The 17,961-nt window shown below is 40.2% G+C and overlaps 2 protein-coding genes and 1 long non-coding RNA gene across 5 annotated transcripts in view; 2 read left to right on the top strand and 1 right to left on the bottom strand.

Moving 5' to 3' along the window:
* Positions 1-17,961, top strand: part of LOC148085778 (uncharacterized) — a 257,146-nt gene that overhangs the window by 235,791 nt on the left and 3,394 nt on the right. The window lies entirely within an intron of this gene.
* On the bottom strand, positions 223-6,256 carry uhmk1 (U2AF homology motif (UHM) kinase 1). 2 transcript variants are annotated; one of them, XM_087783851.1, is made up of 9 exons: positions 5,659-6,256; positions 4,290-4,419; positions 4,027-4,216; positions 3,762-3,959; positions 2,818-2,912; positions 2,678-2,754; positions 2,498-2,596; positions 2,107-2,195; positions 223-1,303 (listed from the first exon to the last, which is right to left on the bottom strand). In XM_087783851.1, exons 1-9 carry the CDS (start codon positions 5,927-5,929, stop codon positions 1,157-1,159), a joined length of 1,296 nt encoding a protein of 431 aa, XP_087639977.1. In that variant the 5' UTR covers positions 5,930-6,256; the 3' UTR covers positions 223-1,156. The 2 variants fall into 2 exon arrangements, with proteins under 2 accessions (XP_087639977.1, XP_087639978.1); XM_087783852.1 differs by having other exon boundaries at positions 4,027-4,213.
* On the top strand, positions 9,223-16,455 carry b4galt6 (beta-1,4-galactosyltransferase 6). Of its 2 annotated transcripts, none has more exons than XM_087783854.1 (9): positions 9,223-10,136; positions 10,916-11,032; positions 12,235-12,348; positions 13,608-13,736; positions 13,813-13,925; positions 13,997-14,184; positions 15,414-15,536; positions 15,759-15,860; positions 16,228-16,455. In XM_087783854.1, exons 1-9 carry the CDS (start codon positions 10,022-10,024, stop codon positions 16,373-16,375), a joined length of 1,149 nt encoding a protein of 382 aa, XP_087639980.1. In that variant the 5' UTR covers positions 9,223-10,021; the 3' UTR covers positions 16,376-16,455. The 2 variants fall into 2 exon arrangements, with proteins under 2 accessions (XP_087639980.1, XP_087639979.1); XM_087783853.1 differs by having other exon boundaries at positions 9,224-10,136; positions 13,608-13,732; positions 13,809-13,925.

Below are 17,961 nucleotides of genomic sequence, written 5' to 3'. Positions count from 1 at the left end.
TGTGTCTTTGATGAAAGCTGCGTGACTTTTAAAAAAAATAAAGATTTGTTTTTTGGATCTCCATGGTAACACTAGCTGCTAACAAATCCTTTTAGTCATGGTGATTATCAAGGCCAGGTGGCGCTCTTAGATAACGCTAGAGTTGAGATTAGAGAGCGGACAGCGCCATCTAGTTATCCTTGCTTATTGGTGCACCCTGGATCTAGAAATGAAAGACTTAGAGGAGCGTAATAAACTTTATTGAGACTTAATGAGCAGGAAGTGTTCAGTAGTGAAACTGCGGCGACAATAGAAAGTGCAAACATCTAGTCCGTATGGCTTTTCAAACACACCCCTCGTTCACAGTCGATAACGTTAAAAACAAGAAAACACACTTTGGCAATACTAACTTTATGTAAACGTGTTGATCGTCTGGTGGAAGTTTGAAGATTCTAAGGCCTCAAGTGACTTCACTTCTCTCTTAACGCTCGGCTCTAATGAAACTTAATGCGACACAAACACGCGAGAGAGGTCTAGAGCGGTTCACACACACACACACACAAATAAATACACTATCATATATTGGTAGTGATAAAGTTGTTCACACACTAGTGTCAGATTTCAGTCATGAAACATGATTGATCATTTGAGGCGCTGGAAGGTTTTATGATGTTCTCAACAGCTAATTCAAGAACCGGTTTATCACATTAAGCGACTCAAAATATTTGATTTTGTTTTTTGTCGTCTTGGTAACAGATATTGTTGTGTTACTGCTGATTCACATCTATGATAGAAAAGAAAATACATAAGTAACTTAAAAAAATCCAGATTCATACAAATGTGCCTTTGGAATTTTTCCAGTGGTCAACGAAAACTTAAGGTTACCCTTCAGTAAGACTTTGTCCTAAAGCTCGTCTTTCAGCTCGAACTCCGTGAGATTCTCTTGTCGCTGATTGCGTTCCAAACCCTCTCCTCGCTCTGACGTGGACGAGAACTACGTGAAACACCCTGTGCTGTCGACACGCGTCATCATTTAAACTAGTGAAATGTCAAACCAAGTGCGGACGCGTCCCTAAGTCACATCTTGCTGATGGCGATGCGAGTGGTTTCGTCGGTTGCATAGATGACGTGACGAGGCTGTGAGAGTCTGAATGAATGGATGAAAAGCGTTGAAGCTTCACTGCACCGTCTGGTACAGGTAACCCCTCTTGTAGGCACTCAGGGGGTAGAAGGTGGCCACCACCAGCTTCCCCTCGAAGGTGCGACCCGTCAGCCTCCTTTGAGCCTCTTTGGAGACACTGGAGTTGATGAACTCCACAAAGACCTGACGGACAAACAGGAGAAGATCTGAGATTCAATCAATCGTCTCCAGGGCAGGAACATACTGTCACTGTTGTAAGGGCCCGTTAAAATGAGGTTAATAATCCCATGACATTTTATAACGAACGTAAACCAGCTTCAATTTTTGTTTTAAGTAATGCTAAGTAAAGGATAAAAAGGCATGATTAAGAAAACATTTCTTCAAAACTGTTTTGAGTGAAAAGAAATACTCACAAAATGACTAATAAGCTACATGTTGAACTTCATAATAAAAAATAAATAAAACGTAAAATGGTTAGTAAGACGATCTTGAGGGCCACAAAAGATAAAATACAGTTAAAGGGGCATAATTCTACAAACTCATCAAGGTGTGTTTCGGATGAGAGGAGTCCAAACATTTGTGATATTTAGAAAAATGATCAAGGGCCATATGTAGTCATTGTCATCAAAGCACACATCTCATTCAGAAGGTTAAAAAAAAATTATGAGACGGCAAAAAACCTTTCCGTATTTAAGCAATTAGCATCGACAATTAGCCGTTTTTCCTTTAAAACTAGTTTGACATTTTATTTTTTACCATGTAGAAATATATGCTAAGTGTTCTCTGGTTGAATTATACAGTTTAAATGACCCTGGGAATGATGTTTTTCAAGGTTACTGTAAGGGCTCCTTCATTTAACCAGCGACTACATCATTCTGGTAATGAAGGTTTGGTTCAAAATGCTACATTTCAAGGCATTTTTTACTGACAGTTTTTCTTGAAAGATTGTGAAGAGGGAGACTTTTTTTTTTTTTTTTAATCGTCACCTGTCCTTTTCCAGGATTCTCTTTGGGGATGAGTAGAGAAACCACCGAACCGTACTTCTGGCACTCCTCCTTCATGTCGTCCATGATATCTGGAAACAAAACGAGTTTCTTAAAATGACCTTCTCATATCTTGTGTAATAATTTGTTCATAGACAAACATATTCAGAACACATTTGTCCTATACAGTATTTAACAAGTAGTGACTGTTTAATTTCTTAATTATGACAATTATTAGCATGTATTTATCAGTTATTTGAACCTACAAAGGCAACGCACGCAAGAGCTGCTGTCCCTCTCGACAACCCTCTCAGTAATGATGACCTGAACAGTCGTGTGATGCTTTGCCGCCCAGCCAACCAATCACCATCTACAATATTGTCACAAAAAATACCTTCGTAATCTTCTTCATTGTGCAGGTGGCTGTCGTCTATCAGGTTGAGCAGACGGAGGACCGGGGAGGGGAGCAGGACCAGGTCTTCAATGTGAGGAGCTGGAGAACCCAGAAAGGAAAACGAACGTCAGTTGAAGATCTTGACCTTGAGATCTTGGCCAACGTCAAAAAAACACTCACCGAAGGGAATACTGAAGAACGGGTTCATGAGCGCGGACACGGCGCTGCATCGTTGCCGAGGCTCTTTGAGGAGCATGCTGGAGGCGACATCACCGCGTGAGCTCGTGGATCATTTCACCCGAGAGGCAGCGAGGACTCACCTCTTGATGAGGTCTCTCAGGTGATAGACGGGGATGGCGGGGGACACCAGCCTGTTGCTGGCGAAGATGTGGTTGACGATGGCGGAGCTGTTGTCCTGGTGGAGACGGGGAGAAGGTGTTAAGAACAATGAAGTTGTTAAGTCCAGTTTTAACCAAAACTAAAAGTGATGCAATTTTAGCACAATTTCAATCAATGCACATTTTAGAGTAGCTTTTATTTTGGAACCACTTTTCTCTTGCTATCAATAGTCAATAATATTAAATTGTACATTTCAAAATAGTCGGCATCACATGACCTACTTTTTGAATGGTTTTCGCATGATAAAGATCGTGGTTGACAATATTCCACCATAGTACACAATTTATATTAGACGTTAAGATCAGATGTACATGCTGTGAAATCCAGTGTCACACAATTCTACAGAGATCGAGTTGCATATTCTCGACAGCAGGTGGCGCCAAAGCGGCATGTGTCAAAACGTTCAGCTCATTGTGGATAAGTTCACTTTCTATGTGAACTGGTTCAAAATTTAATATTTTTCAAAGGTTCACAACTCTTGAGGATGAACTAGTTCATAGTTCTTTTATATATAATATATACATATTTCTAAAAATCGCATATATAACCAAAGCCAGTAATCATAGAGGTTTTATACTAAAACTGTGCGTCAGATTTCATTGTCATATCATAAACAATAGAAGTACAAAGAAATAAATCTTTGAGGAATTTCATGCATTGTTGTGGAATACAGTAAAGAATATAATAAATTAAATAAATGCAACTAAAACAAGATGAATAAAATGCAATAAATTAAGTGTCAGGCAAAATATGTTGACTTCATGTTCGTTGAATGCAAGAGTTGATGAATTATTGTTTAATGAACTAGGTTCAGGCACAACACTGGGGTACACCACGGGGGGGGGGGGGGGGGGGGGCGACATACCTTCCACTCCTGCGAGCGGATGGTGTCCTTCAGCTTGATCCCCGAGAACAGCTCCAGCAGGATGATGCCTAGACTCCACAGGTCCACGGCCGACGTACAACCAGAGTCTCCCTGCAGCTCCACGCCAGCTTTGGCGAGGCTGTTCTGAAGTTCCGCCTCTGGTGCTCTGTAGCCATCGGTCTGGATGTACTTCACGTCCTGCAGCACAGGTCTTGAGTTTCTAGCTCTTTGACAAAAAGCAAGACTGGGACCCTCAACTAGTCACCTGGTTTCCTTCTTTGAAGCTCAGACCAAAGTCGATGACTTTGAAAGACTCGTCGTCCGCACTCCAGAGGATGTTGCGAGGCTTGAGGTCGGCGTGGACGTAACCTTCTGTGTGGAGGAAGGCTAGAGCCTCCAGGATGTCTCGGCCACAGCGCTGGACCAGCCACAGAGAGTGACCCTGATGGGGCCTGCTGGAGTACATGGAGGTTTAGAAAGTGAGCATGCGAGCTCTTTGATCTTTGACCTCGCCCTTTGGTCACTTACTGTCCGGCCTGACTGATCCCGACAGCTCGCACCAGCAGCTCGGACACGCTGATGTCCAGCAGCTCCAGCAGAAGACAGCGGGTGGCGACGTCCATGTAGTTACAGTTGGTGAAGACGCCGTACAGGGTCACTGAGAGGGGAAAATCAGATTCACTAGTTTGAGGTTTTTACACAATTGTTAAATCATGCAAATAGTCACTTAGATCTATTCAATTCAATTCAATTTTATTTAAAGTGTCTTATCATAACAAAGTTATCTCAAGACACTATACAGTTGAAATAAGACTACAGTTGATTAAGGAAAAATAGATCCCAGCAATTCAACAAAGAGCAAGAAACAAAACACTGTACAGTGAGCTGTACAGTGAGCAATGGCGAGGAAAAACTTCCTTTTAGAAGGCAGAAACCTCGAGCGGAACCAGACTCATTGTTGACGGCCTGCCGCTTTGACCGGCTGGGAGGAAGGATGGGGGGGTAGACAGATGGATAAGGAGAGGAGTGAGGGAGGATATAGTGAGAGGAGAGTGTAGGAGAGTCCATGGGGGTGCTGGAGAGAACTCGGGATCTGATGACGTGTATGCTATGTTTTATGATCCGTCTCAGTGCTTTTCAACATTCATGGTTAAAAAAACAAAACAAAATATGACTATTGTTTGTGAAAGTATATCTGGGCCTTAAGAATATTGAATGGTTGAATTTTACATTTCATATTTTGAAACTTTGAATATTATACTCAAACGTTTTGAGGGTTTTAAGCATTACATATTTTTAAGGAAACCATGCTTTTATAAAATTAAATATGTAAATATGTATACGTTACTGAATCCAATACATAAAATAACTACAAAATGAGTTATTATTCTTTATTTTTACACCTATAGTTAAAAAATTATAATTCCAATTATTGAAAGATAAACGTTATATTCTCATCATTATTTACTTTTAAATGCAATATTAAAAAAGGGTTGGCATTAAAGTGTCACTAGATAAAACTAAAACCGAGCTACATGATCGTTGTTTGTTGATCGTTGTCACGTGATTGTCCGCGCATTGCATGATTGGCTGATAAGTTTGAATGATTCGCTCGGTACTATTTTTATTTTATTTTTTTTACCTGGTGGCACTATTATTTATTTTTTTACTTAAAAGGTTACAAATTAAAAAATTGATTACATTATTTTTCCAATAAGTATCATCATTTTGTGTAGTAAAAATAAATACATTTTGAAAATATTTTTGAATCGAATTATTCATATTTATTATTCTAATATAGGAAACATTGAATTCAATTATTCAACAAAAAAAAACTAAATATATAATATAATATATAATAATTTTAATTTTTTTTTATTTAAATAACGCATCTCACCGATGTTCTTGTGGCCCTGGATCGCCTCCAGGACGGCCCTCTCCTTGTGGAAACCGTAGTCTTCCCCTCGAGGGTCGGCCTGGAACTCCTTGACGGCGGCGTTGGCGGCTCTGCCGGAGCTGACCCGGTACACGGAGGCCGACACCCCCTGGCCGAGCCGCGAGTGGACGCTCCACATCTCGCCGAAGATCTCGAACAGCACCGGCTTCATGGCCTGGTCCACGGAGCCCGGCAGCAGCGCTGCTACCTTCGGGTCTGTGCAGTGAGCCATGGACGGTACCTGGAGCACCTGGAGCCGGACTAGTTGACGGTCTGCAGCAGCTGCGGAGGCGACATTAGCGGCGCCACGAACATCAACAAGTACCGGATGTCACCGCTTTTCATCCCACTTTTTCCCAATAGCATGTCGCGAATAAAGACGAACTACGTCACTAGGCCGCGGCCCGACCCCCCGCACGCCTGGAAGTCTCCTCCATTTTTGAAGACCTCTTCGAGGTTTTATCACACCATGTTGAAGTTGACGGTTTGAAAGATAATCCTCCGCCAAGTTTCACCAACTTCTTGTAGGTAAACTTGGGACAGTCGCGAGCGACTTCCTGTGTGACGTCACCGCTGATACACCGTCACGTGTCCGCCCCCTGCTGGCGAGGAGTATATATGGTGGTTGAACTAGTAATTAAAAATAGTAAGTAAATAAGTCATTTTTATTTGTATAGCGCTTTTCCAGACCAGGGTCACAAAGCGCTTAAACAATCAGAACAATATTCAATAAAGTATATACTTTAAAGGTCAAGACAAAACTGATAACATAACAGGAGTTCCAGAAAATATACCTGTGTAATAACAGTTTGTGGTGAATAACTATCTTTACCAGTGGGATAAATGTATATACAAATGACATATCTGACTGGTGCATTTTACTTTTAATTTATTTCTATGCTTCTTGGTTCGGGGGCCATATGATGTTTATTAGTTGATTATTGAAGTTTGTTGATGATATTTATTTCATTATTATCATTCGTTTTGATTGTTTAAGCACTTTGTGACCCTGGTCTGGAAAAGCGCTATACAAATAAAAATTACTTACTTACTTACTGTATGTCTTAATACATGCATATTTGACAATAAAAGAACTTGACTTGATGTGATATATTGTGACAGTTGTACAGGGCTGTGAAGCCAAAAGAAGGAAGAGACAAATAAAGAATTGCATATGCAGGAAACCTTAGGAAAATGTACATAATAAATAAAACGAGATTCTAAATTAAGCTGTAGTTTTTGTTTGATTGTTTATAATTCCATTTTTGATGTCATATTTGAAGATGTTATACATATACAACAGGATTTAAAAAATATATTTTAGATGCATTTAAATGGAAAATGATGGGCTGATTTGAGTGTTTCTTATATAGATGTTGGACCTATATTGTACTCATCAGTATGTGTCTCTTTTCATTTAAATATTTACATTAGAAAATGTGCTTAAGCCCCGCCCACTGAAAACGCTTTGTTTTTCTGGAGATTAAATCTTGTTGACCATAACCACACCCACTCTGCTATAATTGCTCAAACATCAGAAAAGCCCCCTCCTCCAGGGGACTCATTGTATAAATGTTAAAGAATTTATGTTAATCATAGTTTTATCACAATAAACATGTAGTCATGCTTAAAAACAACAATAAACAACAGCTCGATTACAGCTGGGTGGAGGTGGAGTGAAGTCATTGTAACATCATAGTGGGTTCATTCTTGTAACCTCTTGTTCGCCGAGATTTCATACGGGGGAGAACATTGTAAAGTAATAACTTCAAAACATGGTCGTGATGAGGGAGAGGAAGCCTTCAACATTTGAAACTTTTGAGTGAGTCGGGATACAGACTGGCCAGTTGTACACAAACATATTTGGCCTTTCGCCCAGCATAAAAAACCATTCCAGAGGTTTTCAAAGAATTTTTAGGTTTGCAGATGATCCTCAGTCCACACCGTCTAATGGTTGGAGGGAGATCTATGACAGAAGAAATTGTATCGATTACTCCAAACTCTCTTGTTATGGTTTTGACAAGCACCTTTTTTTTTACATTTGTAGATATGTGTAGCCTCTTCTGCTGCAGGAGAATCTGACATGAATGCAGGTGGACCCCTGTCTGGTCTTTCAGACGACCTCCCCGATAGACCTCAGGACATCAGACTCACCGGACATCACTTCTTACACTGGGGTCAGCAGTACAGCAGCACCACAGGGGACTATGAAGAAGATGGAAGAAAAGAAAGATGTCTTTCCCCACACCGGCCCCCGCCCGGTATGGCATACTGCAGGGGGTCTTGGGTGTGCTCAACTTATTTCAAAAGAAAATTTACTTGAAAACAGTCATTGTAGCCCCCAGTCCTTCAAATGTTAATAAGGGGACTTAGTTCTGAAAAAGGTTTTACAAGGATCAAAGGGAGAAATGTTACTTTTGTCCTTGAAATCAGTACTTTCAGCGTTTTTTATCCAACAATTATTCACTTCACCGTTATTTAGTGTTTTTATAGTTGATTTTACCGTTTTTGTTTAAGTAGCTGAAGATGTTGTTTTTTGTTTACATTGTTGTTTGTGTGATTAATTAAAACATTATTCTATTTTTTTGGGTGGTTAACAGCTACGTTTTTCCAGTTCAGATCCCAATTCAAATGCTGTTGAAAACTGCCTTGAGTTGTTTAATTTTCTCCACCTCTTCTGTTATTTTTATACACTTTTAGTCGCTTCTGATGGACATTTTTTAACGATTCATTTGTTTAGGTGTTTTTAACATTAAAAAAAAAACATGAGCGTCTAGAAAAGCGCCTTCAACGACAATATATTTTAAGTTATTATTGTGTTGTTCTTTCTCTTTATTTCTCTTTGTTCTTGTTCTTATTTTATTTTGATTTATTTTTTTATGAAAAATTGCTGTATTTTCTGTGGCTATTGGAAAAAAAAAATTCCCCGAAGGAGACCTCCTGAGGGATCAATAAAGTTTTACCTTACCTTACCTTACCCCTAAATGGACCATTATTGATCATAATAGATAGTAAAGACAAAAAAAACAATAAAAAACAGTAGAACATTTGCATTTTCAGAAGTCAGTGCATGTGAGTGCCATAATAGAATTGTATCTCGTAGTCAAGTGTGTTGATAAAAAAGTTGGAAGTTTCTAGGTGTGAGTAGATGAACGTACCCGAAGGTCAAAGTGAAAAGGGAATGGGTAGAAAAAGAGGAATAGAAGTAAGAGATCAAGAGATCAAAGAAAAATGACGTGTTCACACAATAAAGAAAAGTGCATGAAATCACAGGCAACAAAGGTAAAGTCACATTTACAAAAACATCCACTGGCAGACATAAGTCAAAGACTAGATAGCATCATCACCATAGACAGGAGATCTCGTCATCAGTACTTGCTGGACAACACTTTTTCCTTCAACCATCAAGAAAGATGGAATATGAGCACCGCGTCACGTGACCAGGCAGCCATTGTTTTTTGTTTTGTTTGTTGTTGGTGTAACAGCTTTAGGGAACCCCCCTTTTTTAAGTAAAACAGGTTTTTGGAGAACCAACATTGAAACAAGCCTCGTTGATTCCAGACAAACACGGACTGAACGCTTTCGAAAAAAATAAAATAATAATAAGACTCTCGCCCATCCAGGCAATTTGTTACCATAGCAACGTCGGGAGGATCCCCGCCCCCGCCCCCCTCCCCCTGACCGGAAACGGCGTCTTCTTGCTGTAGCAGCAGAGATTGATGAGGAGCTGCTCCCGTGTCCCGTGTCGTGGTTTCCACTCCTCCTTCTCCTCCTCTTCCTCCTCCTCCTTCTTCCCCGGAGATACCCGCCGGCACACATGCCCGTGGCTCGTCCTAGTGAGCCGGGACTCAGCGAAGGGGGTCGCTCGGGCATGACTGGCCTGCTTGGTGCCGGCCTGGAGTAGAAGAAGAAGAAGAAGAAGAAGCGGGAGCAGGGCGGACCAGCACCCTGTTTTTTTTTTTTAAAAAAACCTCGACCCGCAACATGGACCCGGATTATCCCTAAAAAAACAAAACGAAAGCAAACCCCTGACACGGGTGACTTATCACAGCGCGCCTGGTTCAACATGCCCGACCGCGGGGCCACCGGGAGGCCATAGCTCTGGAATATTCTCGGCACAAGAAGAAGAAGAAGAAGAGAAAAAAAAGGGGCCACAGTTAGCACCACCGGCCTGTGTCCTCCTCCTCCTCCTCCTCCTCCTCCTCCTTCCTTCGTTCGCATCTTAAATCTTCAATGACTGCGATAATATCGGGAGGACATTTTCGGACTGTTTAAAACAAAAAAGATATTTTATGGGATTCATCTCGGCGGAAGAGAAGCCAAGATGGTGAACTGGAGGCGACTGCTGCGGGTGTCCAACCGATCGTTCCTGGCCTTCATATTTTTCTTCTCCATGTCCACCACTTGTCTTTACTTCATCTACGTGGCCCCTGGCATAGGTCAGTCCCCCACTCCTCCCTCTTATCCGGGTGTATTTAATAGGGTTTAATAGGTTTAAAGGCTAAAGTTGGTGGTGAGCTCTGTGCTAACAAGCTAACTAGCTAACCACAGGTATGCGCTGGAAACACGGGCGTGTTTCAGGGAACATGTCTGGGGGGAAGAAAAGGGGGAAAAAAGGAAGTGAAACGAGATGGATTTGAATATAAACGAGATTTAAATGTGTAGAATATTTAGTGGGAAAGGGTTGGTTGTGTTGAGTTAAGTGGTTGTTGTTGGATGAATGAGCAGTAGATGATGATGATGATGGAGCTTTTTTAACACAACATCCGCTGATGTTCACTTATGGACCGCAGTGGGTTCTGCTTCATTTTACTGGTCTCTTAACTGTTTTTTTGTTGTTGTTGGTCGTGAATTCGGGACCTTTAAAAAAAAAAGTGGGTGTGGGGGAAAGTTCGTGTTTACTTCAGTTAAGATCGCCGTTTCTGATAAGATACAAAAACAAAAAATACACAATTAAATTAAAATAACTAAGTTTGACATAAAAGTAACATTTCGAAATATAATCCAATCTTTTCCTAATACTACCATTTAAAGTAAGATCATTCTTTTGGTTATGTACAAGCTGCTTATCTGATGACTTTGTTTTCAATGCCCTCCCTTGTAGGTTTGGAACTGATAATAATGTTTTTTTCTCTCCTCCAGCCAACACGTACTTCTTCATGGTGCAGGTTTTGAACTGATGTTACAAATAATGTTGTTTTTTTTTCCTCTCCTTCAGCCAACACGTACTTCTTCATGGTGCAGGCTCAGGGTATCATGCTGAGAGACAACGTGAGGACCATTGGCCAGATGATCCGATTATACACCAATAAGAACAGTACACTTAATGGGACAGGTGAGTGCATATACTTTAGGCAAGAATTACAGCGATACTATACGTGTCACAATACTGTATTTAAAAAGGATATATTTGGAGTATTTGACTCCGGTGTTGCAGAATTTACTGACTTATTGACTTAACTGCTTTTATTTGTTTTAAAAACAAATATGCCCAAACGTTAGTTTTAAAAGCTGCTAGAGTCGATTGCATCCTCTTGTTCTCAGTCATCGAACAGGATCTATTAAAATATAAACCTAAAAATAAAATATAATTGGAAAGCCCCAAAAAAATTGATACGGTGCTGTTGAATATCGATACAGAATTGTATTGCGATATATAGGTGTATCGATTTTTTTTAAAAGCACCTCTTTGGTATATATTTTTGAGTATTTTTTGATTGTTTAAGCGCTTTGTGTTTCTCTAGAAAAGTGCTCTATAAATATAAATTACTTACTTACTTACTTACTCTTCAACACTGCATACAACACCTCATAACTAATGCTTTAACTTGTACCATTTCCAACTCGACAGTCGATAAATTCTCTCTCTGAAGTCCAGCAAATACCTTGTGGTTTTGCTAATGATTGATTCTGGAAAAACTATAACATTCCTTTTTCCGTTTTTATTCTGATTGAAAAGCGTTTTTCCCTGAGTTCAATCCAACACACAACACTCTCTACAGTTTATTTGTTATTCGTAATGAAAAACGAGTTCTAATTGCATACAGTTCTTATGTTGGTATATTTAATTACATTTTTTGAAATTAACATTGTACTCCGACATTATTATTTCCTTATTCCTTAAGTGTTCTTTCCTTTTAAATTCAGTAATGTTCACACATGTTCCTCAGGTCTTAATCCCCAAAAATATTCTGAGATAGAAGAAGGGCTTCTATCTCAGAATATTTTTGGGGATCCTCTCTTGGGGAAGAGGAATGACTTGATGTTTATTTCAATAAGTGATCGTATTTACCTATTTATTTTAGATTCATACTTGTTTTTTCCTTCTATTGATAATTAATTATTCAGTTCCTGAAATGTAATTCATCTTTAGAATAAGTGAGTATTTGTTTCTATAATCAATAATAAAAGCTAATAAATTCGCAGAATTATTAATAAACAATTTAATAAATCTATCTATATAAAAAGATAATTTAGCCATCACAGCCTTTGAGTACGTCCACACGTGAGTATTATTGTGCTTCTGTTTTGGTCCAGACTATCCTGATGGAAGTAACTCCAGTGAATACCTGGTCCAGCCTACGACATACCTCCCAGAGAACTTCACGTACTCTCAGAATCTTCCCTGCCCAGAGCGATTGCCTTCTATGAGTGAGTAGAAACATACCTTCCTGATTTGTGGAGTAGCAATACAATGACATACTTATGACATGCAACGAAAGATTTTCCAGTTACTTAAATTGAAAGATAAAAAACAACCAAACATATCTATTTTTTTTTCAAATGAAGCAGAACATAGCCATGAAATATCTTCAGTCTTGTTAGTCTTCTAGTTTTCTCAAATGAAGCAGAACATAGCCATGAAATATCTTCAGTGTTGTTAGTCTTCTAGTTTTCTTGGCTGATTATTTGTGACTGGGTCATAAGTCTTAGGCCAAAATTAGGATTTTTGGTTGCAGAATTAACATGGATGATTTTAATTACACTCACAATTCTTTTTATTGCCATTTTCAGTGCAAAACCACCAAATAGGAATTTATTTCGGTATTGTGTACGACGTAAAACATGAAATAAAATCTTTAAAAAAGGTCTAAAAAATCTAAAAAAGGTTTTCCGTGTTTCTTGTTAGCACTGTTGCCTCCAGATGAGAAATTGTTAACATGCTGTCTTTGTGTTTGTAATTGTGTTGCCTCTGACTTTTACTTTGGATTGTTGAGAGAGTTTTACAACTAATATTAGTCCTACTCTGAAGCTTTGGAACAATCTTCCTCTCTCTTTATGCTTGATGGATCTACTGACTCTTTCAAGAAACATCTTAAAACACTTTTATTTGTTCAGGCTTTTCCTTGATTTTCTGGAACTCCTGTGTTGTTTGCAGTGTTATCTTGACCTTTAAAGTATATACTTTATTGAATATTGTTTTGATGAAGTGCTTTGTGACCCTGGTCTGGAAAACCGCTCTATAAATACAAATCACTTACTTACTTACTAAAGTCAGTGTCTGTATTCCGAAAAACATCTAAGTGCAGTTTTATCAGGTTTGTCTCTTTAGCCTCAGATCACTATAGCATCAGGTTTTGTAATTTGTACTCGAGATCATGATGGACTAGTTTCTCCCGATAACTTGAGTCGACATCAATAATATTAATAACTTAATATAATATTAATATTAAAAAATCAATTGCAGCTGGCACCTGAAGCATCAGTGTTAGTGCCTCAGACAGTATAACATGGGAGTCTATCTGAAGCTCTTTGAGTCTCTATGGCTCACTGAAGGTTGGTTGTAATGTAACGGTGTGTCTGTGAAGATGGACTTGGAAGAGTGTGTGGGCGAAAACGTGACGCGTCTTCCTCAACAGGGTTAATGAAAAGGGTGCAAGACACACTCGTTGACTTCTCTTTCTCGACAGAGGGCCTTTTGGAAGTGAACATGACAGAAATACCCATGGAGGAGACCGACCTCAAATTCTCCAAATTCTTTGACATTGAATTCGGAGGACATTGGAAACCAAAGGACTGCAGACCTCGATGGAAGGTTCGTTGACTGCTGGGTGGAACTAAACCGGTGCGTAATAAGATGAGGCTCATTCTTGTTTGTGATTTTTCTACAGGTAGCCATCCTGATCCCTTTTCGAAACCGTCATGAACATCTACCCATCCTCTTCCAACACCTCATCCCAATACTGCAGAGTCAGCGGCTGCAGTTTGCCTTTTACGTCATCGAGCAGGTACGACTTCAGTAGCCGCTGAATGTCATTATAAGCGCAATGAACGACTGACGATAATAAAACGATTACAGAGTGGATCTCAGCCCTTCAACCGAGCCATGCTCTTCAACGTGGGGTTCCAGGAGGCTGTGAAGGACTTGAACTGGGACTGCCTGATATTCCACGACGTCGACCACATACCTGAAAACGACCGCAACTACTATGGCTGTGGTCAGATGCCACGACACTTTGCTGCCAAGCTCGACAAATATATGTACATGTGAGTACGCGCACGTGTCTTAGACGGGGGGGTACCCGTTGTCTCTGGGTCAGGGTGACCCGGTGGCCCGAAAAACAAATGTGCTTGTGTTAGAACTTGTGTTGTCTCTGGGCCCACCACTGTAGATGTATTTCTAGAAGCCAGTGAGGTCGTTCACCTTGACCCAGAGACGACACAAGGATTTTAAAGTCTTGGATATATGAAAACAAAAGGAAAATAGTGCAGAGACCGCCATCTAGTGGACTCTGACAGTAGTGACACTGCTTTACGAAGCTTCTTCAGACCATCACTAGCAACAAGCACGAGACGCAATTTAAAAAATGACCACGTGGGAGTCAGGGAAGGTTTTTCTGTGGATCTAAAAGTCTAGTATGGTCTTAGATTATTAACGGATTATCAACACTCAAAACAATGAACAGCATCTGTTGTTCACACAAGCCGTTTAGCTTTTAAACCCATAACTTTGTGGCCGCCGTGTCGGCAGATTAGACTTCGCTAACATTGCACTTACACTTATGTGGAGGACGTCGAGGTATAACCGGTACCTTCAAAAACAAACACACATATGTGGGTCTCTCTTCTGTAACATCATCGACGAGAAGTTCCATCAGTGACAGACGGATACAGCCTTACGTTGTTCTAAAGAAAGATACCGTCTCTTCCTCCTGCGTCTGTGGGAAATGTCCAGAAATACACTGTTCATACTGTATTTATTGATTTAGAATGACGGCTCTGTTTCTTTGGTTTCTGTATTATATCATGTTACTAACTAAAATACCTGCTGTTTCCTGTAGGCCTAACTTTTGCTTTAAGGAGCTTAAATTACCAAAATTATTCTTATTTATTTTATGTTTTGAATATGTTATGAATTGAATTAACAACTGATGTATTGGAGCTTTCAAGAGTGGACTGGGCGGGGTCTTCTGTCCTGTTTTCCTACCCTTTATAAATTAACAAAAGGAGTTGAAATTCTGGAAATGCAACATTTTAATTATCTTGGGACCTAATGAAGTTGCCACATCTAAAACATTCACACGTCTACATAATAAAATTCAAGCAATAGAGTAGTTTAGGAGTTTATATTAAGGTCAGCTGGACTGACATACCTGCTTATTTATATAAGGACAGATGACATTAAATCATCCATTATAGTTTCCACCAGTCAGTGTTTATAAGCGTTCAAAAATCAAATCACCAAGTATAAATTCTGTTTCTATTGTGTTTCCCAGTCTTCCATACAGTGAGTTCTTTGGTGGAGTCAGTGGACTAACTGTCGAACAATTTCGTAAGATCAACGGCTTTCCCAATGCATTCTGGGGCTGGGGTGGAGAGGACGACGACTTGTGGAACAGGTACATCATGTGTGCTGCTGGCAGGGAGTGTTTTTGAAGGCGGACAAAGCCGGATATAAAATACAATACTGTTCAAAACACTGACCTTTTTACCCTTGAATAGCTTCTGTCTGATAATTGGTGGCTTCCCTCTTGGATTTTGAAATTGTTTCTCTCAAGTATTATTTCTGTTGACACAACTTCAGTTTGTAGATTATAACAAACAAGCTTTGTGTTTCTCAGGGTTCACTACGCTGGCCTGAATGTCACACGGCCGGAGGGAGAGATTGGGAAGTATAAATCCATTCCTCACCACCATAGAGGAGAAGTGCAGTTCCTTGGCAGGTAAGAAAGTCAATTGGAAATAACGATTACTGACAACAGCCACTGAGTCATATATAATAGGGCCGAACGATATGGTCTAAAACTTCCCTCCAGATTAATGTAGGCTGAATATCGATATACAACATACTGTATACCCAAATATTTATTTCCATAAAGTGATCAGTCAAGGGCTAATGTAGCATGTTTTATTGAAGAGTTCTATTTCCCTTTACAGTATAAAAACACATGTATCACCTATGTAAGATGTATTTTATAAGTAAGTAATATAAAAATATATATCGACATATTGTGAAATAATTGACAAGGTCGATTCCTCTGAATTGGAGTCAAGGTAACATTAATAAGATGCGCTTTACTCTCCGTACAGGTACAAACTCCTGAGGTATTCCAAAGAACGACAGCACCTGGACGGCCTCAACAACCTCCACTACAGCCCGCACATCTCCCTCAGCAGCCTCTACAAGAACATCACAGTGGACCTTAACCCTGAGCTCGCCCCCATTGCAGACTACTGAACTGAAATAGGCAGCACCCCTTAGCACTCCTCTGGCGTGGAGACCCCCCTTTCAGCCCTCCATACAGGGGAGTGGAGGAGGTCGGGGGGGCGGAGGTGTGTGGAGGGGGGAGGGGGGGAGAAGGGCAGCCAACGTGCACCATATAATGCTGCCAAGAAATCTGGCTGGAGGAAAAAAAAAAAAGAAAAAAGAGAGGCAGTGGCAATTCCTGAGAGTGAGCCGTCAATGCGAGAGTGTGTTTGTCTGCGTGCGTGAGCGATGGGTGAGTAGCTGCATGTCTTTCTCTTTGTGCCGGCTTTACTACTTCTCATCTCGGTTTACGTTGGAAGCAGCAGCAGCAGCAGCAGCAGCAGCAGCAGCAGCAGCAGCAGCTCAGCTCTGTAAACTGCAAAGCCTTAATGTGGCATATCCACATCTCCCCAGGCCCGACCCGGCCCACCCTCCGCCCGCAATGCTTCACTTCTGATGTATCACTGTCACCTTAGAAGCCAACAAGTTTGTTTTTGTATGTACATTTTTTTTTATTTTATGCATATCGTTTTGGATTCCTTTTATCAAAGGAGTCCCAGAGGTCAACATAAATATGAGTATTTTTTTTTTTTTTAAGTTGATTTCAACGTCTAATGGTATTTATTTGCTGAGGTGTGCTGAAGAAGAAGCACTCGTGTCCGCTTTCGTTTGCCGTTAGTGTTTTCTGCTGCACTGCTGCTCAATCCGCATGAACATGTATGTAAATATCGGCCTCCTAAAAATGCTGAAACACGGAACACAAACATGTAAATATTGGCCTTTAAATGCTCGGACATATTACAGTGATATTCCAGTGGGTGTGACTTTTATTTTGGCAGCTACCTTCTTTCTGAGGATACGATAAGAGTGCGTGGTTTCTTCCATTCAGGAAGATGTTCTAATAATGATGTTTGGCTTCAAAAAAAAAAAGAAAAGAAAATCTAAAACTGAAGATTTGACATCTTTTGCATGCCTTAATTTATTTTGTTTTCCATCTTGTTTGTAGACTTAAATTATTGCATTAGTTCAGAGGTTTATATATTTTTCTTGATTTAACCTTATGTGCGTTTTTTCTGCTATTGTGTTACATTTGAGGTGCACTGTGTGAAAAGCTGCTCTTTATAGGAGCAGGGTCAAGCATTCCAGCACAAGTGCTTCAGTGTCAGGGATGGCTCTCCTTACGAGTGCGTGAGTACTTTTGTCTGGGAAGATTCTTTTTCCATACTTTATTTCAGTGCTGGACCATGTGGTCAATGCTTGTCACTGTACTGTACCATGCGCTGAACGCATGGAGGTTTTTCGGGGCTAGATCCCATGTGTGTCTGGCCCTTTTAGATTTTTTCCTCTTTCTATTCTCGCGAGTCAGTCCGAAGGGCCAGAATGAGAGAACCATCAGCTGCTGACCACTGCGGCTCCTGCTGTTCTTGAATGGCGGTTTGGAAAAGTTGAGCTGTGAAAAGTTTTATTTTTTAAAGCTTTGAGCACTATAAAGACGCTGAAAAACTTGTCGGCAGATTATTTTTTTTAAAACCAGATTTTCACTGTTTAAAAAGTATTTTTTCTTTCTTCTTTTAATT

The sequence above is a fragment of the Callionymus lyra genome, chromosome 2 (assembly GCF_982586985.1).
Source record: "Callionymus lyra chromosome 2, fCalLyr1.hap1.1, whole genome shotgun sequence".
In the NCBI taxonomy this organism is placed as follows: domain Eukaryota; kingdom Metazoa; phylum Chordata; class Actinopteri; order Syngnathiformes; family Callionymidae; genus Callionymus; species Callionymus lyra.
This window is presented reverse-complemented; position numbering and strand designations above follow the sequence as displayed.

What these genes read in the sequence shown, in the direction of transcription:
- uhmk1 (XM_087783851.1), bottom strand. Translation starts at nt 5,929, where the DNA reads ATGGCTCACTGCACAGACCCGAAGGTAGCAGCGCTGCTGCCGGGCTCC. An exon ending in GTTCTTCAGTATTCCCTTCG is followed by an intron (nt 2,597 to 2,677) that starts GTGAGTGTTTTT and finishes TGGGTTCTCCAG; the next exon opens with CTCCTCACATTGAAGACCTG. An exon ending in AGAATCCTGGAAAAGGACAG is followed by an intron (nt 1,304 to 2,106) that starts GTGACGATTAAA and finishes TTTGTCCGTCAG; the next exon opens with GTCTTTGTGGAGTTCATCAA.
- b4galt6 (XM_087783854.1), top strand. Translation starts at nt 10,022, where the DNA reads ATGGTGAACTGGAGGCGACTGCTGCGGGTGTCCAACCGATCGTTCCTG. An exon ending in CAGTACACTTAATGGGACAG is followed by an intron (nt 11,033 to 12,234) that starts GTGAGTGCATAT and finishes GTTTTGGTCCAG; the next exon opens with ACTATCCTGATGGAAGTAAC. An exon ending in GACGACGACTTGTGGAACAG is followed by an intron (nt 15,537 to 15,758) that starts GTACATCATGTG and finishes TGTGTTTCTCAG; the next exon opens with GGTTCACTACGCTGGCCTGA.